Source organism: Falco cherrug, chromosome 4 (genome assembly GCF_023634085.1).
Source record: "Falco cherrug isolate bFalChe1 chromosome 4, bFalChe1.pri, whole genome shotgun sequence".
Taxonomy (NCBI): domain Eukaryota; kingdom Metazoa; phylum Chordata; class Aves; order Falconiformes; family Falconidae; genus Falco; species Falco cherrug.
In genome coordinates, this window is record NC_073700.1 from 46,733,336 (window position 1) to 46,755,788 (window position 22,453).

Here is a 22,453-nt window from a genome sequence, read left to right on the forward strand (position 1 = left end):
TTTGACTGAGAAGTTACACTGAAGGCAAGAAGTTACACTGAAGAAGTTACCGTGAGGTTGATCCCTGCCGGAACAATACTCTTGCTTTAGCAAGCATGATTCTGAAATCTCATCTTGCTAGCAACAGGGAAAACGCAAGATAGCTGATAAATTCTTATATTTGTTAGATTAATAACATTAATGCTAGAAGTCTACTGTCTGGTTTGGCCTTTGTGCATAGCAGTGGTGAAAAGTATTAGTGCACACTGAACATCTGCTGTGAAGTTGGGGAGATATCAAAGTACAGTGAGGTGGAAGATACAGCGCACTGACCCTGTGAAGTGATTCACTCGTTGCTCAGCACGACCATTGGTACTCTGTGGAATGATGTTCCACCTACGTAGCATATTTTCATGAAAACAAGCTATTTGGGGGGAATTGCTTGTCATGAGTTTGCACAGAAGTGCAGAATCTTTTTGTATATTAGGCAAGAAAATTCCTCAAGCTAAAAAGCAGCTGTGTGTGTCTACTGCAGAAATCGCAGACAATGGTGTGATCTGCCAGCCTTCCGCAGTGTGCTTGCAGTGAGGCAGGAGAGGTGTGCTGGGAGTTCACAGGTCTGGGTGAATCTGAGACCTGTTCCCCAGTAAAATCCTCTCTCTCATAAAGAGGCAGCAGGCACTTCACAGGCTGACGTCTGTTTGCTGATCTCTTAGCTACGTTTGGTCTTAGAAATGTGGGGGTTTATTTTTTTTCTTCTCCTTTCATAAAATTTAAACATGCGTTTCTTTTCCATGCTAGGACATGGTGCAGGGTGAAGAGCACAGATAAAGAACCTTCCACCACTCCGCAGCCTGTTCCACCTGCCCGGAGGACTTGATGCGGCAGGACGCAGGCTGATGCCCTCAGCACACCCTGCCATGGATGGGGGGCAGAACTATCCACAGCACGAGCACCAGCAGTCGGGCAATACGCTGTACAGCATCCCTGGCCTCCGCTCCCAGCTCACCTTGCCAGCCGTGGAGGTGAGGGGCCCCAGCAGCTTCTCGGCGAGGGGGAGGGAGGAGCTGTTTGGAGGGTGAAGGGGGCTGAAGGTCTGGTTGGAGACCAGAAGGGGTCTGAGCAGAGCAGTCCAGCCTGTTGGGTCCTGGGAGCCCTTGTGCACGTTTACGGGAGCTATTTACCAGACTTGCTAGGCAGCTGTCCAGGGACATGAAATATTGATTGGGAACGCTGGAGGGCTGAGGTGCCAGCTGTCTGCTGCCTTTGAAGTGGGAAGAGAAAAACAAGGCTGTGATTAAAACAATGCCTCTCTGAAAGCTGGTAGGTGCCAGGCTCCTTGGGAAGGGGCTAAAGAGTTTACGCAGAACTGCAGACTCTCTTCCTACCCAGGTTGTCTCCCCGAGCCAAGCTTAATCTGTTGCTGGGTCCAGCTGTGCCTTTTTTGAGAGTGGCAGAGATGTATTCATTGGTTGTATTTGTCCTGATACAGCTGCTAAAACAAGACCAAGTACTCGATGCATTTGTTCTCAACAGGGCAAAAAGCAAACCTCTATCCTAACATAGCGTGTTCCTGCAGTTTTCTATTTATAACTTGTTTGAGTTTTGTCACATATAGGAAACGAGAGTTTAAAAAGAGGCCTGTTTCCCCCAAGTGCCTGTTGCTTCAAGCATGAAGTATCATTCCTCTGAACACAAAAAAAGGACAGATGAAAGACTGATCTGTAGCTGAGTAATGAGATACCGTATTCTTTCCATGATTGTATTGGTACGTGCTGAGCTGAAAGCTTCCTGTTAATGCTGGGAGACTGTTTAGGAGGTAGGAAGGCGAAAAGAAGAGAGTGTTTTGGGGTGTTTAACTATGCAACCCAATTTCAAGTTAGTGGGTTGGTGCTCGCTTTCTGCAGAGACTGAGGTTAAAGGGCTCAGAAAGGGGACTGACCCTATTGCCCTTCTGGGGATGGTAACAGGAAAGTAGGTTCAAAAGCTGAAACTGGAGTGTAGCACTTGATTTTTCCTGCTATGAGAGATGAAGATCCACCTCTGCTTACGGAAAGCACCAAGGGAGAGAAATCATGCGCCTGGCCTCAGATCTGCAGCTGCAGGTAATTGTGCCAGACCTCGGCTGCTGTAACTGTTCTGGTTTCTCCTTTCAGAATTCCATGCTGGTTGCCGACTCATGGAGTAGCTGCTACCCTGCCTCTTTCCCAACCTCATCCTTCCCAAGTGAAAACCAGTGAGTGCTGTTCTCCTTTGTATAATTCCCCTCTGCTCTTGCACACCCTTGTGATTCAACCGTTTTTCTCTACTGCTTTCCTTGTTTATTTATTTCACTAACTGATGGGGAAATAATTGCATCATGCACTGATCTTGTGGCATTTCATAAACTGCTACATCTTGGAAAAAGGGGCAAACAGCTTTTTTTTTTTTCTTTTTTTCCCCTCTTTTTTTTCTTTTTTTTTAAATATGAGAAAAAACTTTGATTTCTGGTAAACCTGGAGGCTGCTACGAGGAACAGCCTTGTTTTAACCTGGGTTTTTTATGCTAATGGAGTTCTTAAAAACACCCCCATTAGCACAGTCTAGCTGAGCAAATGCGTCATGCAATCTCTAGCTTTATACAGACGGTGCAGACAAGGGAGAAGGTATTACTGGTACCAGGTGGCAGAGGGTGAGGTTAAAATCTTTTGCCATGTAGGTGACTGGAAGCTGACTAAATATTACCAGCTCACGTCTATATTGAAAAAACAGCCCCTGACTGCAACCCAGAGGTCATCAAGAGTCATGATGTTTTCCTCTGGTTGTAGCTGATGTTCTTCACTGATAACCTTGTCCCACAAGGTGTGAGGTGATGAGTATGAGCTTGTGTGAGGAAATTCAAAGCTGTCTAGTGCACAGCACAGTTTAGTGTCGTGAAGTGTAGCTGTGATGGGTTTCAGAAACATTCGCGTAGCAGCAGTGGCCCCGTCTGATGGGGAAGACATCAGCCATGTGCTTTCTAGAATCAGTGCAAAAACTTTCCTAGATTACATGCTCAAAATAGCATTTTTTGGGGATCTTTGCATAACAGTAAACACTGTTCTTCCTCCTCCCTTTTATGATGAACCTCCATCCTGGGTCCGAAGGTAGAATGTGACAGGAGATGTTTGGGACAACATAAAGTGGCCTTGTGCCACCACTGAGTGACTTGGGTTGGTACTGTTGGGACTGGGAGATGCTGATTGTTGGGAAGAAGGTGTGAAGGCTGCTCGACAGCTGCTTTGGTCTCTGTGAATACAGGGAGTGGCACAGATATACAGGATGTTTTTTTATTTAGGTCAGAGGTGGGGGGGGGAAAGAGAAATAAAAGAAACGGAACGTGATAGCATGAGCTAATAACTGAGTTCCCGGTGCTTGGGGATTTAGTTTAACCTCCTTCCTAAAGGGATTTTTGCACCTTCGTGGAAAAGCAGAGATCCATCCTCATGAGTGTCTTTAAGTTCCAGCCTGAGAATCGGCTCCTCTCTTTGGAGGGATGAGACACATGTTGTTTCTGTATTAGTTCTCCTTGCTTCTGGTGAGCCTGGTCCACCTCAGCCTGCAGAGTGAGCCAGCTGGTGATGATGGGGTGCATGGAATAGGGCAGTTCTTGATGTAAGATTACCAAGAAGCTGTCCCACAGGTGCTGAATGGAGCTCTGCCTTGCTAGTTACTCCCCAAAGTGAGAATTTGAGAGGAGTTATCAGACAAGTTCAGTATCTTTGCTCTTAGCTAGCCTGTCTGTGATTGGAAGAGGGTGTACTTTTTGAGCATGATTCCTGTAAATTACACTTTGTGAATCCTCAAGAGAGCTATAACAGAATTTCTGTTTTGCTGTATTGAACCACAAGATTAGATTGTGTTTATCTGTTGTGTTGGGTGTTTTTTCTTTGACCATTTGTTCTGGTTTTGCCCCTCACTTTCTTCCTGCTTAATGCTGCTCATGTCAACTCTGCTGGAAGCGTTACAGCCTTGATCCTGCAAAGACATGCCTGCATTTACAAATGTAAACTTGTTGACTTTGCTATAGTTACTTTTGGAAATGAGGCTCATTGTTGTAATTATTTGCTAGAGAATGATGTAGCCAAGGCTGCACCTTTAGCATCCTGTTTTTCATATCCTGATAACCGTAAAAATTACCTTTCAGGTGCAACTTGCATGTGTATTTAAAAAAAAAAAATCTGTCCTTTTTTATTTGAAAACTACAGCTGAATCTTTTTTAGGTGGATTTACGGTGTTCTAGGTAGGAATCCTGGAAAGGATGGAAACCTTGAAAAAATGGGATTTTAAAGGGTGTTGTAATTATAGCCCATGTTGTAAAATAGAAAAATGCAGGTGGCGTTAGAGTTAGGACAAGTTCCTTTTCAAAACCATTGCAGAAGAAATCTCATTTGCAAGTATCTGTGGCTTATTCTCATAGCAACAGCTTTGTCCTGAAGCAGGTTTTTCCCGTTTCTTTTCTTTTCAGTAGTTAACTTTCATGCCAGAGAATTTCTTTAAAAGATACCCAAGCTTGCCTCTTTGTTTCAGATTCTCTTAACCTGAAAAATGTAAACAGTGTATTAAACCTTGCTGAAAGAACAAATAAGATTCAGGTCCCCTGTAGGGAAGAGTTGCAGCTCAGTTCATTTCTAAGGCAATTATCCCTGAGGAGCTGGGCTTCCTTTGCAGCTGTAGGCTCAACACGTTCCTTGCTCCGGGGAAATCTGGGTCAGTCCAGTTGTGTTGTTGGAAGTGATGTCACATATCTGCAAAAAAGTATTTCTCAAAACCTGGAGCAAAGCTTTTTTCCCCCAGTTTCCAAAACACACAACCCCCTTTTCTTGCTGTTTTTAGGCTCTTTCCCACTTTGCCACCTATGTATGGAGTATTGCTTGCTAAAACAGTAAAACAGGCTTTGAAAAACATGAATTGGTCTAGTGATAGGGAAGAAGAGTACCCGGCTGATCCTGAGGCAGCCTGTGACCTTGGCAGCTCATCTCTGCACATCTGCCAGCCTGAGATGTGGAATTTGCATCTCTGAATGGATGTAACAGAGCATAAAGCTTGGCCAAAATACACATGGGAGGACCCCAGTGAAGTTGCAGCGTGGCCCCAGAAGGGCTTCAGGTGCATGGATGAGCCAGCTGGTATGAAGCGTGCGAGGTAGGCACAATATCACAGTAGCCTAGCAAGCTTGAACTGACAAAGTATGCTGACCCTTCTCCTGGGAGGGATGCGCTCACCTCTGAGCTGTAGATTCCTGGAAGAGCCCAGCCACAGTGTGTTCCTCTGGGTCCTGCTGTTGAAAGTCTTGAGCTTCAGGAAAAACTGAAGGCAATGATCAATTTCTTGACAAAAGAAAAAACCCAAATGAAAACAACCCAACAAAAAAAATCCCGCCCCCCCCCCCCCCCCCCCCCCCAAGATTCTTTGGGAGTTTGTGAAATATCCTACCCTGGGACCCTCCGGCTGGATTGACATCAAATGGTTTGGGTCATCAGCTGTCGGCTCAGGTTTGCCTTGTGCCAAGCTGTTCCACTGCTGCCCTTTAGAGTGGGTGGCAGCAAGAGACACAGTCTTGCTCCTCAGAGGAATTTTCCAAGCTTGATGTAACCCAAAGGTGTTCCCCACCCAGCTCATATCGTGTGTGTCCCCACCCCGAGGAGCTGGGGGTGAAAGAATTTCTGTGGGCCAGCTGCTTTATTCCTTAAAGAAGGGTAGAAAACCTCTCTGTGGTAAAACTGTTGGTGCTTGTTGGGTTCTGAATGTTGCACACCTTCATGGGCTAGTTAGATTTCTAAATATTCTTTTTTTTTTTTTTTTTTATAGCTGAATTTTTGGGCTGGGCTTTATTGGTTTGTTTTGCTTGTGGGGCAGGGAGCAGGTGCTTATTTTTCTTCACCGGTACCTGTTGAAGGACTGTACTGGGTCAGGACATGCAACCTCCTCTTCACGCAGCAAAAAGCTGATTTCTTCAGACCACGCTCTTCAGCCAGATCCCCTCCTTCCCTTTTTTGAGACAAGAGTTCAAACACAAGTGGGAGACCAGCGTTCCTTCCCTTTTGTCCGTGTGGTTTCACTGGGAGTGACTACCTTTCCACAAGGCAAGGTGGTGCTGGTGGTGGCAGGATTCGGGGAGCATTCCTCTTTGGGGGGGCTGGCTGGTGCCAGTGCAGCCTCTTCTGCCTGAAGAGCACAGTGCTTCTCTGGAATCAGCTTTACCTTGTGCAGAACAGTGTCTTTAAGAACTTACAACTAAATGCATTTAGTTGTTGGGGTTAAAAAAAGTCTGGTTTTATTCAGCAAGATCAGCACTGGGTTTTCTGCAGCCGAAAAGTAAAATGAGATAACTCCAAACTCCCTAGCATTTGTTCCCTAGCCTAGACGCTGGTCTTGGCACCGAAGAGATGAGTTTCCCTGACTAAATAATAAGTGTATGTGTTATTAGAGGTTAGTGATTGATGTAGGGCCTCAATTGCTTCAGGAGCCAACCTCAATGGGGAGAGTGATCCTGTCCTGAAAGGAGCTGGTGTAGCGTTTGCCCGTAGTCATCGGATGGACCTTGGTTGTGCATGTCCCTGACTGTCCTCCAAGTTTAATCAGAGGGATTTTGGCTCTGGGATGGGCCAGGTTAGCTGTAGTCTGGCTCTTTGTGGGCAAGTTGAGTGTCTCCATGACAGGACACGGCTCGCAGTGTCGGAGCTGACAAATGCAGGTGGTGTTTTCTATTGCCCAGGACACCAGGTTCCTCCTTTAGTGCTGCAGCTCAAAGTCAGATCTTATGATAGGAGTGTGAATGGGCAGTAAATCCAGTGTGATTAAAGCCAGTATCAGTTTCCTTTCTAAAATGATGATGACTTACCCAGTGAACATCCTCTGCCTCTGAGGGGAGGCGGTTGACCCAGAGTAGCTTCCATGGAGCAGTTCACCAGTAACTAAATCTGGAGAATGTAAGCAGGTACATACAGGGCCATCTTGCTACAAGGCTGTTTTCACATCTTTGCTTTGGCAGTACAGCAAGGTTCATGTACTTGATTCTTCCAGTTAACACTTACTATTACACCCTCCCCCCCAGTTTAATTCAAGGTAACTTGTCAGTGTCTTTACGCCAGCTCTTCAAATGAGAGAGAAGATCTTTAAGGTCCTATTCAAAGAAGGGTAAAGCACAGCACCAAAGGTACTGAAATCTGGAGTTTGACAAATGCTGCATACTCAGCGGCTTTCCTAAGAGGATCTTGAAGCAGTGCACTGAGTTTTGCTATCGGCTCTTATTTCAGATGGCAAGAAAAAAATGCGTCTTGTGTTCACAGATTTGAAAACCAAGGTTAAGAAGGGAAGCAAAATAACATACCAGGGCTGGTCATTCCACAGCAGTTCAGGCCAGGGACACTGTGGCTGCTTTGGTCTCCTTCCCATTACCTTAACTGACTCTTGTCCAGACCACGAGGTGCTGGTGAAATTGGAGGCTGCGTTCACTTTTCCGGTAAAAATAGTTTTCCCCTTCCCTGGTTAGCTAGTTAACACTGGCCAAGCTCTGTCCTCGTGCAAGAGAGACAGTGAGACCACAGCTTGAAAGCAGTTTAAACAAGCCTTTCCCTGTGTGTAAATACAGTCATTCCCAGAATTTTAATTTGCCTGAATAGATGAGGAGGAGCCGTGAGTCGGTGCTGGATTGTCAGAGGATCTGTCAGGTGTGCTAAATTCACACCTCCGTGCTTGCACGGGGTGAAACTGGCAGCACTAAAAATAAGGGGAGAACAAGGAACAGAGCGGGAGGGAGCTGTTCCTTTGGGAGGAAATTCTTTTTAATGATGAAAAAAGAGCAGGAAAAATGTATTTAGCAGAGTGAGATAACTGTGTTTGCACATAAATACATATGTAAATGTTAAGCATGGCGTATTAATGAGCTGCTAGCCGCACATGGCATTTTAATTGCTTAATAGTACTTTGGCAGTGCAGTCATTCCCTGCTCTGCTCCTGGGTAGGATTTCTTTTTAAATTTTGTTTCTTCCCTCCCCACCCCCACCCCCCCACCCCCCCCAGTGCCTTGTTAAAGTTTATTGCTTGTGGGTTCTGTAACTCTGGCGTTGCGAAGAGCGTACAACTTTTGCCACAAGAGGAAACCAGTCAGATGGGGTGAAACGTTCCAGTGGTTCCAGCCTGCGAGCGTGTTGGGTGGCGATTGCCCAAGCAACCAGTGCGCAGCCCTTACGGGAAAGATTACGAAGCACATTCCTTGCTCCTGCAGGAGAGGGAAAGGGCTTTGCCTGTGTAATAGTAAAACCAGAAGACGGTGCTTTAACTTGGGCCAGAGGCTGCTCCTGGGTTGGGTGGGAGGAAGGGAGTTGTCTGCTCGGTTGCAGTTTTTACCTTCTCTCTGCTCGGGGGGGGGTGTGGGGTGGGGGGCTGCTGGGGGAAGGAGGCAGGAGAAGTGCTGGCATAGACCTTTGCTTTTTTTCACTAGTTCCTTCGGCAGGGATCGTGCTTTGTCACTAGGTGGGTTTGGTTAGGTCCATCATTCAGCTCTGGGTGCACAGTTCTGCCTAGAGCTGCCTGTCCCTCACCCTTCCATTTTTATCTGCCTTTAAGACCTGGGAGCAATAAACCTCGCCATCAAGGGGGTGCGAAGGGGGTGCTCTCTTTCCCTGCCTGTGCTGGTTTGCAGGGCTGTCTCAATTTTATGGCCCAAACTAGCGCTGGGGTGTGACATTCCTGTGAAACTTGATGCTTGTCCTTACGGAGTGTGATTGTCAGGTTCTGTCGCACCCGGGCACATTACTGAGGCTTAATTTTGCTTTGTTGTCAGAACTGCAATATTATTTAGCCCTTCAGACCATTTTTATCTATTAAATGCTTCCCAGTTTACACAAATTGCTGAGAATTGAACTCTTAATCAGCTCTCCAGACTCTTACGCTACGGAGTATGGGAAGTAGGATATAACTGGTATAGATGTATTAAGTTGCCTAGATATCTCTTCTGGATAAACACAGCTTTTCTTTAGTACCAATCTCCTTTACGTGTCATCCCATAGTTGCAGCTTCACCGCTGATGATGGAGTCTGAAGCAACCTGAGAAATACTCAGGACTGACAGGAAATAACTGCTTTTCCCATTTCCTTACAGGCAATATTTTAATTCCCCTCGCGATTTTTATATGAATTCCATCAGCAGACCACATTTCTTGGATACAAACTATGCATCTGTGGACCCCACTGACTTCTTACCAAAAAATGGTGATTTTCCTCAGGTAAGTACATAGCTACTGATGGCTTTGGGGGAGAATGGTACTTTGCAGTGATGGGTTTTATTTTTCAGTATTGCCTTACTGAGGGGAAAGGAAGAGACGGGCAATTTCTTAAATTTGTCTAGCGCCTGATAGGAATTGCGTGCAATTGGGATAGATTCTCTGACAACGGCAATTCAGAAGCTATCTGCTGGCTTGGTAGGAGCTTATCTGTGGTGAAATTGCTTCTGTCTTTTAAAGTGGTGTTTAACATAAACACTGAAAGTGCACAGGAGAATCCCACTTGCAGGAGGATATAGGTAAGTGTGAATTTGAACGTGCTTCAGACAGTTAAATCATTTGCATCCTGAAACACCCTTCACTCGCGTACGTTGCCTGTGCTTCTCACCGATTACAAGTGGTGGATTCCTGAATAGTAAATATTTAGGGATTGCATCAGCTCAGTGCCTAGCAAGCCGAGATTGGAGCCAGTTCATTTTTTTGCAGAGCTGAAGTGTGGGAGAAAATGGTTTGTGCCTTGTGAGGTGGGCCACTGGTGTGGTAGTCCAAATCCAGCTCCCTGAGCAAAGCCTCACATTAGTGAGTCACCTGGCACAGCGGGTCTGGTCATCACCAGTAGCTGTTGACCAGTATCTTCTGACTGGATAAAACCAGATAAGTAAATGAATTGTAATAGCATTGATCTTTGCCCCCTGCAGAATTAATTGCGGGAGGAATGAGACAGAAATGTGATCTCATGAACTTGTGGAAGCCATTTAACAGGCTGCAATGGGAAGAGGGAGAGGGGTCCTCTACAGAGGTCTCAGCTTGCAGGTCTGGTGTAGTTTGGCTGATGGGTTTGACGGGAAAGGGCTTAATTATTTCTTTAACTTATGTATTTTCTAGTACCCAAGTGGTCGATCAGCTTCCTTCCCCTGCTGCATCACAGAAATTGATCTTGACCAGCTTGGAAGAGCAGATTTTTTGAGATCCTTTGTGAAAAGGAGATGATGCTTTGTGTCGGCTAGGTGACAAAAGAGCAGGAGGGCTCTGAGACAAACCAGCCATAAATGACCTCAAATGATTTCCAGAACAAGAAATACTTCTTGTGCCACTCTCTTCCTTGTGGAGAGGAAGTGACAGATGGGAGCAAGGTGATTGTAGGCAGTTACACTTTGCCTGGACTCTTTCTTTTGAAGCCACCTGTTGTGAGACTGCACCTATTACAATGTGCTTTGAAGTATTCTGCTTTAAGTATAGAAACAATAAAGCATCCTTCTATGAATCAGCCAAGGTGGTTCTTTCACTTGAGCATTGTGCCATGTAATAGCAGGTGCCACGTACATTCCCCCAAAGAACAGAGCATTTTTATGGGTGCTTTTCTCTCCAGTTTGCTGGTTGTCTGTAGGTCTGTGCACTGAACATTACTGCTTAGGGCTCTCTGGAGATTCCCACAGATAACCCAAGGCAGTGATGTTTCACCTTGTGTGCTCTGAAACTGAGCAGGACCTTTGTTAGAGCTTTGTTTTCCAATCTGAAACTGATCTGATGGAGTTCATACCTCAGAGGGATGGTGTCTGTCTCGAGCTGCCGCAGGGCAGACTGGCAGCACTCACCAGGTGTCTAGTGTGACAGTGCCCGTTAATCTGAAATAATAGTAGTGGCGTGCTCTACTGCTCTTGAAGAGGTGTTTCACTCTTTAGTCATCCTCCAGCTCAAATGGCATATTCTGCTGAGGTACGGAGCCAGATCGGTCTTCCTCAACACTTGCCTTTTGACTTCAGAGCTTTCTACATTGTTTGCTGCTAGTGCTCTCACGTGTTAGAATGCCATGAGCACCAGTGTGGAAATCCATTGATAAAACCTAGGGCTTTCTGAGCTGCTCATCGTTGCTCATCCAAAGAAGAGCTGATGGTTTTTTCACAGGAGCCGGCGCTGGAGCCTGGATCCGGTAGAGCAGCAGGCACTTAACTGGAGGCAGTGGCATCAGTTTGGAGTCATCTGGGAGTGTCCTGGAGCTTTTCCATCCCTTGATTCAGCAATATCTTCCACTTTACTGATTTTTTGCTGTCCCAGATGCCAAACTGTTAAATATTAACAGTCTGCCTGGAAAGCTGAAACATGCCGTTCAGAAGGTGTGGGAGCAGCTTGGGTGGTTACATCTTTCCAGGTGACTGTATAGGAAAGTACCTGTCTTTTCCATCCTTGCCCGGTGCAGTGGTAGGAGTGGCAAGTCCTGTTAAACTTTGTGCTGTTACGACCATGCCAGACAGAGGAGCAAAACCAAAGAGAGAACATGAGGAGTTTGCTGCATGCTTTGGTAAGAGATGCTTGATTAAATGTGTGGTCGCTGGGCAGGCAGGTAGATTGGGTTATGTGAGAACTTGTGCTGCCTTCGTACATGAACACAGACTGTTCTTTTGCTGAGGTACCAAAATCCAGCCTGTTCAGTGGTGCAGGAGAGCTTGATGTCACCCCTTGGGTGACATGCCTCTCTGTGTATCTCAGCAGCCTGCCAGTCCTTGGCTTCTGCATGCTGTCCCGAGGGGCAGAGGAAGGGCTGGAAATCAGTGTCATCTCTGATCTGGAGTGGTGTTTGTGATGCCTGTGTGCGACCTGACAGCAAGCCGGTGAACGCCACCTCCCCAAAACATACCTGGAACCATTCTGGGCTGCAGCAGGACCCCAGCCTCCTCTCAGATTGCGTGGCCTCTAGGCAGCTTGGCTTCTTACAGAGTTTTCAAGGAAAAAGGATTTAAAAGGTCTAAAGAGCAAATGACTAATGATTTTGAGGTATTTGCATAGTAAAGGTGGCAGTGATTGGAGGATTGTTCGTGTGCCCTGGGGTTTGGGGGACTCGAGGGTTTGGAGAGTGGGAAGGCTGACGCATCTTCCTCCAGCGCTGGCATTTGCTCCCTGCTGTCTTCTCTCCGTATTTTGTTTTGGAGGTCCTCAGTTGCACCTTCAGAGTGTAAAGCCTTTGCTGGCCTGAGGATGCCATGAGTGGGAGCTGCCACATTTCTTAATTGCTCTGGGAGTTTCTGTGTAATTGGATCGTTCACTGCTGCCATTAGGTCTGGTGAAGAGTGATTTCTGTGTGTATCACAGCAGCCTTGCTCAGTGCAATATGCACATGGGACAAGGTGCTTCATTTGCATGGTCAGAACAGCCTAGTGTCAACTTGAACTTGTTCCCTCCACAATATTTTTGTTTTTTGGGTTGCTTTTGAGTGATGCACCCTTGCCGGTCTGTTGCCATTCTTTATATAAACAAGTGGCTTAAACTAAGGTTTAGAAAACAGTTATATGAGGCCATATTGGGGTCTGATGGCACTTCTTCATCTTGGCAACTGTTGTCTTAAGCCAAAGTCGTGCCCCAGCCCTGTGGTGTCATCTCCTTATGGAAGAAGTCTACTGACTGCACACACGTCTGGGGAAATCAAAGTCCTGAAGAGAAGCTGCTTTTGGTTTCCATTGCTTCCTTCCCCTTCTGCTGTTTATTCCTCCAGTATCAGGTGCTGGTGAATTGGAATCCAGTACTTGTGGGCAGTAATTTTGCTGCAAAGGCATTTTTATTGTATCAGTGCTATCTTGATGGTAAGAGCTGTTAATTGCCACGACAAAACACACAGTGCAGGAGGCTTTAACTTCTGCTTTGGCATCTGCTGTCCCTTTGCAGGTGTGTTGAGCTGTAGTCTGTCCCCAGAGCCTTATTATAAAAGCAGAGCAGCCTGTTCTAGAAAAGCATACCTATCATGTAAATACTCGCTGCTTTTAGCCACCACAGATTTTTCTTTAACCTTCACTGTTTCTGTCCTGTTTAGAATGACTTAAACCACACGATTCTGCCCATTTCCTCTGAGCCTTTTGTAATTTAAGATGATCCTGCCTGTTTTCTAATAGTCAAGCTATATATACCTTTGCTTAACTTCATTTGACTTGCTCCTTGTGGCTCTCCGGATCAGGACTTTCTGAACGCCCAAAAGCCTCTTCTTCCGACTTCATTTGCCATAAGTTACGCTGAAAAATAAACTTGGTCTTTTTGTGGCGAGGGTGAGCAGCATCTGTCGAGTGTGGAAGGTGTGGGCACGGTGGGTGTGCAAGGGGGCTTTGCACAAACTCCTTCCTGTTCTCCTTGGCGGAGCAGCTCTACGCAGAAACACTTTGGCAGTAAACTCGGGTACGCTTTGTAAAATTGGAGTTGTGCTTGGATTGGAGGAAGGAGGTCAGTCCGGATCGATTTAGCTTGTGGGGGCAGGGAGGAATTGGCTACTCTTGGGTAGAGTCATTTGCAGTAATGCTGTAAAGATGCAGTTACCGCTTTGTTTGATCTGCTCGTGGTGTATGGGGGCTCTCGACCATGAGTGTTAATCATAAACCAGCCCTCTTTTCACTACCAGCCCCTTGCAATCTCCTATTAATCTCTGTTATTAAGGGGAGAAATTAACCTACTCTTAAAAAAAAAGTATTAATTTTTAAAAGTGCTTCAGTGCACAGAGCTGTGGTGATTTAAGAGAAATCAATGTAACAGTTATTAAATTATATGAAGGACTTGGTTCTGACTAAAATGAAGAGTTTCCTGGAATAAGAAACATCCTGGAACTTCCTATTGCTGTCCTGGAGTTAATGTCTACAGGGAACAGAGATATTAAAATCAATTTGAAGACAGTTAACTGGCTCTGGTGCCTTTGAAGCACTTTATGAACAAGTTGCTTTACATGCTCATGTCTTTTGTTTTTGCACTTCAGGGTTGGAGTTTTGGCTGGCTTAATTATACTTTATAAACACTTTCGGTGAGATGCCTAACACTTACTTCAGGCCTTGGTTTAGAAAAATAAAGGCTGTGATTATAGCGGCTCACCTGACCCTGTTACAGTAAGCATGGTGAGATCGTGTTGGTGATGATGGCATGTACTCCCAGCAGGATGGCTGTGACCGCGATGTTTGCGTGTCTGCTGTGGCCCTGCTCTCACCGTGGTTTCCTGCCTTGCCGTGGGGTCATCCACCGCATGTAGGGTGCGTGCCTGGGTCAGGATGCCTCGGATAATGCACTTGGAGATGATCTACCAGACGGCACGGCCATGCACCCCCCTGAGCTCCCAGCTTAGAGCTGGGCGAGTATGGCCATGGGTGCACGAGGAGGCAGTGGCATCAGCCCAGGCTGTTGGCTCGTGTAGAGGGTTTGGCTGCTTTGATGGTGAGCTGTGCTGGAGCCAGGCACACCGGTAGCTGGTCGTGCCTGTGTGTGCGGTTCACAGCCAAGAGCCAGACCAGGCAGGTCTGTGTGGGTGCTGCAGCGTTTTCCTGAACTGCAGGGCTTGGGCATCAGCGTAAAATTCACCTAGCAAGTGCTCAGTCTCTGATCATCTGATTTAGCCACCCTGAGCTGGTGATCAAGGAGGAGAGGACACATCTGGGATGCAGCTGACGTTATTCTAAAGCAATGTCTCCTTTTGTTTGGATGAACTGTGCTTTAGGAATAAATCTTTCCCTTCGATGTGTAAAAAGAGCTCTTGGGACCATCTCAGGTGGAGATACCTGTGGTTCAGTGAGAATAATTCTGCTTTTGAGACATAATTTGTCAGTTGTGCTTGGCTGTGGATTGCAGGAGCCGGCCAGGATGCCTGTGGCCCTGGGAGGGGGTACAAGAGGCTGGAAGGCTCAGACATCTCCCTCGTTTCAGCCTTAGTTTTCATCTGTATTGCTACATTCAAAGAGCCATGTCCACCTCTGGGCAGGAGAGAAGGCACAGGAGGCGATGGAGAACTGCCTGCTGAAATTCTTGGCAAGCACCGTTCTCTGCCTTCTCTTCATAAAGCTAACAAAAGTGGGAAAAGGAACGGGTCTGAAACACAGAGTGCTCTTAAAAAAATGCCGGTAATATAATTTAATAGCTGACCACTGGGAGATGTTATAAAATAGACCTGTTAATTCAAAGCAGAATCGGTCTGGGTCAGTGTGATCAAGTGAGATTCCCCATCTCCGGTTCTGCTGGCTGTCACAGTGTGTCCTGATCCATAATGTGCTCAAAACACCAGTGGTGCTGTCACAGCAGTCACCACAAGAAATACTGCCTGCAACATGACTGCTGCCTTCAGTCATTTTCCTTTTCCTGGCCTCACGTGTGTGTTATTCCCCCAGTCGCACCATCTCGCTGCCTGCTGCTGTGCACCGCTTTCCTCCAGCTTTCGGGATCCCCTGCAAGAGTTTACTCTCTCGCTGGTTTTCCTTTATGCTTCGTGAGTTTTCCTGATTTCTCCTCATTTTAAGGAGGAACACCAGCCTGGGAGTTCCCCTCTGGGCTTGCTTGGCTGTCCCCTGCTCCTCTCCCCGGTCCTGCAGAAGCAGTGGTTGCCTTCCAAATTTCCAGTCCTCGAGGGAGCGGTGTGCTGGTAGGGCTTGCTGTGATCCAGACACCCCCCTCACATACACTGAATTTCAGCTCTGGTTATAAAATACCTACCAGCTGGTTTGTTATGCTTGCTCTTAATGTCTTTTAAAAATAAACCATTTGTGGTCTCAACTTGTCAAAGCCTCTCAGTGCAGTTGCTCTCCATGCACCTTGCTGCATCTCACTCACTTTTGAAACTAGAGCAGAGGCTGCCCTGTGCAGGGCAGGAATGGCCCCTGGTTCTTAAAACAGCCAAAATGCAAAGCAAAGCCTTACACCCAGCTGGGTGAAACCGGTTGTGTCATGGGAACAGGAGAAGCAAGGCATGGTCTGTACAATACATACTCTCCCTTCTTTCATCCCTCTGAAAAAAAACCCCAACCCTGCTCGCACAAACGGCAGTGTTCAGATATTCAGTACTCTGCCGCCCTTTAGCTACTTTTAGACTTCTTTTTTCAAGACATATTGCTGCGATCTGATAGTATAGCCTACTCATTGCTCAGGTATCCCTCCTGCCTGTGCAGCTGTCTGTTTGCATGGGATGGTGCCCAGCAGCTTGGCTTGCAGAGACCTGCAGCGGCCTGATGGCTTTTTCCACGAGTGTCTCACCAGGTCAGGAAGCAGAGCCTGGAGTGTCCTTGGACATGTCTGAAACGCCTGTGTTTCGGGAAATTTAAACCTGAACTTTTTGGTTGCACGAGGGTGATGAGCTGGCAGGTCTTGTGTACAGGTGTGTTATTCTAGATTGATTTGTATCTGGGCTTTCCTAGAAGCTCAGCACGTGCTTTCAAGAAACCATCAGCGTGTTCAGGAAGCTGTCCTGCAGGGCACTGGTTAGGAGGTGGTAGAGGATGCTTAAAGGTTACCCAACAATGTAACTGGGTTGGATATTCCAGTTTTTGCTGGAAGATGACAGAATAATTCTGCTTTGCTCTTCCTGTCTGTCAGCATGTGCTCATGAATTAATTGTGGAGAGTAGAAATTCTGTGGCATGCCTTCTTCCGTAGGACAGGTTAAAATTCCAGGTGATGGTTTCTCAGTGGGTTATCTTATCTTATGTGATTATATTACTGTGGTCTTGCAAAATCAGTTTAGCAGTCCTGGTTGTCTATAACGATGTCATACATCTTGCTTCCTTTTGGTGATCCAGTTTTGTTGCCTACGTTTTGCCCTATTTGTCCACTAACAGAAAAGGAAGAGGAAATAAACCACCTGCTTTTTAAAAGGTTGTATAAACAGCAAGACCCCAGTAGTGTCAGGCTAGGCTTGGTGGTTTAATCAAGGTCACACAGCAAGGCAGTCACCAGCAAGTCACTAATTAAGCCATTTCAAAAATGTATTTGGTCTCTTCAAGCACATCATTAAAACACCTATCCCAAGCTCCAGGGCACTACCAGCTAATTAAAACAATCAAATTGAAATAAAAGCAGCAGTGAAAACCCATTGCCATTTTCCACCCCAAACCAGCTGCCCACAGAAACCAAACGCTTCGTTTTTACCACAGTTCCTGCAGAACGCCTCTGCCATCGCAGCGCCTGCGTAACCGCTGCTTGCAGCCTTCACCGGAGGTGAAATGTGCTCTATTAATGGGAGGAACGCGGCAGCGATGCTCCAGCTCCTCCCGGGGCCAGGGCTGCTGGTGCTGCCTTTTCCTCGCTTGCTGTGAGCGTGGCACCAGCATCCCTGGCTGCAGGCTGAGTGCCTGGGGAAAGGCATTTGGCTTTCCCATTTGCTTATTGAAAAAACTTTTTTGGACTAAGTATTCTGCATGATGGAACGTGGATCCTCGTTATTAAGGGCGATTAATGTATGAATCCCTGTGGAACTGCTGTGCTGCGGTGGGCTGGGCTGTGCTCCTTGGAAGGAGCCCTGTTGCACGTTTATGCCCTGCGGGTGGTTTTCCAACGCCAGGACCCAGTGCATCTTCCTGGCAGGGGCTAGTCCTCCCTCCTCATCCAATGTCCTAAAAAAAAACCTACTTCCCTCCAGTTTGTCTCCCGACTCTTGGAAGGGTTGGGAGAGCACCTCATTTTTTGCTCTCACCTCTTGCAGGTCTGTTAGGGGCTTTGCTGTCCTTGGTTGCTCCAAAGTTTTGGGGTTTTTTTTGAGAAGTGCCTCGCAACGTGGGATTTTTCCAGCAGTTCTCAGCACGAGGCCCCAGGAGCACTTGCATCAGCAATGACAGCAGGCACCGCACACCGGCTCTAGCGCGGAGCAGTGATGAGCTGCGTTTCATGTGAAGCCCTGCCATGGTTGCGTGGAAGGAGTCAGAGCAGGGACGGAGCGACCTGCAGCCAGCGCTCCTCTCGCCGTCCTCAGCACACATACCCACGCTGCTGGGCTCATTGGCTGCCGGGTTTGGTGGCCAGGCTGAGCCCCTCTCCCTGTCCTGCCATGGCACAGCTGGCACAGCTGTCCCAGTGTCCTGCAGCAAGCCTGGCTGGAGCTGCACTCCTGGACACGGCGGTGCCACCTCCAGCTGCGGTCCAGGCTGGGGTAGCCGCGCTGGTGGGAGCTGGTGGGGGGCTAACGCCGTGGCCAGAGCCTGGCACCGGTGCTGCTGGCTGGCTGAGGGAGAAAAAATGGGAACCTGGAGCAAACAGAGTAGTTCTCATGGGTTTATTGCAGGGCGGTGAGTGTTCTGGCAAACTCACTTCTCCTTCACCCTCTGTGGTGGTGCAGACGTTCCTTAAGCTCACGCTGAACAAATCCCTTTCTGATGTCCCGTTTTTTGTGCCTTTTTCTCTTCTTTTTCAGATATCCCGGTTTTTGTGCCTTTTTCTCTTCCCTTTCCGGCGTCCTGTTTTTTGTGCCTTTTTCTCTTCCCTTTCAGATATCCTGTTTTTTGTGCCTTTTTCTCTTCCCTTTCAGATATCCCGTTTTTTGTGCCTTTTTCTCTTCCCTTTCAGATATCCCATTTTTTGTGCCTTTTTCTCTTCCCTTTCCGACGTCCCGTTTTTTTGTGCCTTTTTCTCTTCCCTTTCCGACGTCCCGTTTTTTTGTGCCTTTTTCTCTTCCCTTTCCGACGTCCCGTTTTTTTGTGCCTTTTTCTCTTTCCTTTCCGACGTCCCGTTTTTTTGTGCCTTTTTCTCTTCCCCGCTAGAAATTCTGTATATTTCTGTTACCAAGTTAAAGTTAAAAGGGAAGGCCTTGGGGAGAAAAAGCAATGTTTCTGGACACTGAGAAATAATGATCTAGAAAAGCAAGTTAAGAAACTGGCTGTACTTTTTTTTTTTTTCCCCTCCCAATTTTTTAATTGTACTATTTAGGGTGGGGCAGATACTGAAGACAGAAGGAAGCCCATGGACCTGGGGTGGGGTTGGGGACCCCAAGTTGTGAATCCTTCTCATGATCTTTTTCAGTTTATATATCTGTGATATTTACACTTTGTCTGGAATCGGGGTGGGGGGGAGAACCCCCCAGCCCCAAAGCTGTGGGGGGGAAACGCTGGTTTTCCAGGGACGACCGAGGAGCTCCTGCCTGACCTCCTGCTCGGCAGCTGGCCGCGCAGCACGGCTTTGTTTACAGTGTATCTGTGGTTGAATTACACCACATACAGTAATTCTCATCGCATTGCCAGTAATTTCACTGACTTACCAAGCAGGCATCATTTCCTGAAAGTCAGCCCTCGTACTTAGAGGAAGTAAAAGCACTCTCCTTCGTGACTAAACACTATATGCAAATTTCCACAGGCTTAGGACAGACGCGCTGGATGGCTGTCTTTTTTTCCTCCATTTTCAATCCGTTCTTCTGCATGTTAATTTTTAAAAACCCTTGATGAGCTCTCTTCCTGGCTGTTGCTGCTGTTGCGGTCATGAATGAAGACCTTTCTCCATTATATACCGAAAAATCTCATTTTACTGCTTCATCCACGTCCTGCTCTGCCGACAGCAAACTGAATGCTGTTTTAAAATGTCCCAAATGCAGTTCTGGCTAAAGTTCCCATTTCGCTACAAGGTAATGCCTGATTTTTCTTTTCTTTTCTTTTTTTTTTTTTTTCTTTCCCTCTTCCCCCCCCCCCTTCCTCCTTGGAATTCCTTGTGTGTTTTGTTTGTGAGGCTAGCCAGCTCCAGCTGCTCCCCCAAGCTTGTGTCCCCCCCGTATTTTTTTGCAATGGCAGCAGAGGTTTAGGGGCGACGACTCGATGCGAGGCAGTGGGAGCGGATTTACCGTGCTGAAGATGTGATTTGTGTTTTGCTGAAATGTGCATTACTTGGAGGCTGTTCCTCTCAGAACTTGGTCGCTAGCTGTGAAGCTCAGAGGAAAAGGAGCTGTGTGGAGAATTGATTGGTGTGTTTATGTAGTTGTAATGGCTTTCAGGCATTTTATTTTTAAACCAGATGCCGGGTACAGAAAAGCAAGGGAAACGCCATCCCAGCCAGAGAACTGAACTCTTAAGACTGCAAGTTTATTGCCCCACATTTAGAAAGATTTTGAGTTTTGGCAGCTAGAAGATTTTGTTTTAGTCATCGGCTACTTACATTGCAGCTGTTAATTCTTGATTTTGTCTTTTCTAAAATGTAATTTGCTTAATCTGTGATTTTTGAGACACCAAATCTTTCTTGTTTGGCAGTGTAGCTTTGTTGGGTATGTTTATTTATGTGTCCCTGTGTATATTATCTATGTGGTGGGGTTTTTTTGTTGTTGTTTTTTTTTTTTTTTTTGTAAAAAAAACCAACCCTCTATCAACTGTGTGGTATGTAGCTGAGTAATCCGTAGTTGCTGTGTAGAAGTATTTGTTTCCTCTGTGTCTGGACTGTGAGCAAATAAACCGTTTATATTGATAGCTTGGCGGCCAAAAATATTTTTAGGATGCATACTCCTGTATTTAGACTTCACTTGTTCTTTCATTATTTTTAAGAAAGACTTTGTTTTGACTAAAGGAACTGAGATGTTTCCAGTGGTTGGGAGGAAGAGGTTAAGTGTTTGGGTTGTTTTGCTCAGATTTTTTTCTTGTCTTTTCTAAAAAGTAAATTCTTGGGTTTGCTAACTGTTGTGGGATAATGATAGAAATCTGGTGTGCCCCTGTGGCACTGACTGGCAATTCGTACTGGTGAGACCCCGCTGCAGTGCTGGAGCCCTCAGCTCGGAGAGACATGGACCTCTTGGAGCAGGTTCAGAGGAGGCTACAAAAATTGTCAGAGAGCTGGAACACCTCTGCTAGGAGAAAAGGCTGAGAGACTTGGAGTTGCGCAGCCTGGAGAAGAGAAGGCTGTGGGGAGAGCTTACAGCAGCCTTCCAGTACTTGGAGGGGGCTTGTAAGAAAGATGGGGACAGAGTTTTTCGCAGGTCCTGTTGTCACAGGACAAGGGGTGATGGTTTTAAACTAAAATAGGGTAGATTCAGACTAGATATAAGGAAGAAATCTTTTAGGATGAGGGTGGTGAGATGCTGGCACAGGTTGCCCAGAGAGGTGGTCGAGGTGCCATCCCTGGAAACATTCAAGGTCAGGTGGGATGGGGCTCTAAGCAACCTGCTCTGGCTGAAGATGTCCCTGCTCGTGGCAGGGGGGTTGGACTAGATGAACTTTAAGGGTCCCTTCCAGCCCAAACTATTCTATGGTTTGCACTCACAGTTTAGATCTCCCATCAAATGATTGGCATTGATTTACTGAGTTACTCATCAGAGCATCTTCTGATATGAAGACCAGACAACAATTTGTGATCCTCCATCTCATGTTCTAGTACGTTGATGTTATTTCAACCTCAGTGTGAAAAAAGAACACTCTGGTAAGACCAACAGCCAGGAGCTGTGCATAGCCTCTGCATCAGCTGGCTGTTGACCCTTTATAAAAGTCTCTGTTAAGTGGTCACTCTGTTGTGAGGGAATTGCCCTTTCACCGTTTTATGGTGGGCCTCTCTAAACTTAATCTTTGACTTGAGCAGTTAATTCTGAACTGTGTTTTCACAGCAGACTTCAAGGTCTCTTTGTCTGTCTTTTTAACGGGAGAATCTGGGAAAAGTCTGGGAGATGCAGGGCTCAGGGTTGAGACCTTCGAGCTGGTGCTTCTCCCAGGTGTTCACTGTCCCAGTGCAGAGGAGTGTTTAACGAAGCAGGCTGAGGAGATGGAAGCAAAGCAGGTCTGCCAGCCCCCCTGCAGGAAAACTCTCCCACCAGTGATGATCTGCAATGTACTGCCTGGATTTAGCTGCTATGCTAAATTAGGGGTGGGGGGAACTCCAAAAAACTCAGGGAAAAAAACCCTCCAACCCCCCTAAACCAAAGTAGCCTAATTCCAGAAATAAAATTTATGTGGAGAATAGCTGCAGAATAGCATTTGAGATAAAGGTCCTGCCTTGTGGGGTAACATCTGTCTGTTGCAGATATTCAGCTTCCACTGAAACATAAAATAAGTGTTGTTACTATAAAAAAACCCTCGTTTCCAGTGAGAAGATTAAAAAATTCTTATTAATCAAACAGGGACAAAATAACTTGCTTCTAATCCTGATGACTGAGGTGGGTGATCTCTCTGGAGTGGTGTCGCTGAGCAGCTTCTCATGCCTGTCAGACTCTTTGAGAAGTAGAAGTAGCACGTCGCAGGTCTGGGAGCTGCCTTTGCACTCCCTGCTCAGCTCATCGCCCCTTTTCAGTGCTTGCTGCACCTGTAACCTCCTTGCTTCTCGTGGTTTCTTGGGCCATCTCTTCCACCCCTAACGCTGGCATCTTGTTTGCAGCTGCTTCTGTCTGCGTGTCAGCGCTCAGCACCTTTTGGCTGAGGGTCTCGCCTGGTGGGGAGCAGCTGTAACTGGTATCGATGGGTCTGACAGTGGCTTTATCCCACTGCAGAAAGGAGTCCTCGTGCTCACTTTGTCATTTCACGAGCTGACGGTTTAGGTGATGATCCTTCCTTTCCCTTGAGGAG

The 22,453-nt window shown here is 46.7% G+C and overlaps 1 protein-coding gene across 6 annotated transcripts in view; it reads left to right on the plus strand.

The window, feature by feature from the left end:
• The window catches only part of SBNO2 (strawberry notch homolog 2), a 65,984-nt gene that overhangs the window by 13,218 nt on the left and 30,313 nt on the right, over nt 1–22,453 (plus strand). For 4 of the 6 annotated variants that reach the window (XM_055708088.1, XM_055708086.1, XM_055708089.1 and 1 more), the window contains exons 2-4: nt 781–1,004; nt 2,136–2,215; nt 9,102–9,225. In XM_055708088.1, the coding sequence (XP_055564063.1) occupies nt 879–1,004; nt 2,136–2,215; nt 9,102–9,225 (330 nt within the window). In that variant the 5' untranslated portion in view covers nt 781–878. Of the gene's footprint in view, nt 1–780; nt 1,005–2,135; nt 2,216–9,101; nt 9,226–11,356; nt 11,522–19,268; nt 19,549–22,453 lie in introns of those variants that run through there. The other 2 variants (XM_027797818.2, XM_014287239.3) reach the window with 2 other exon arrangements.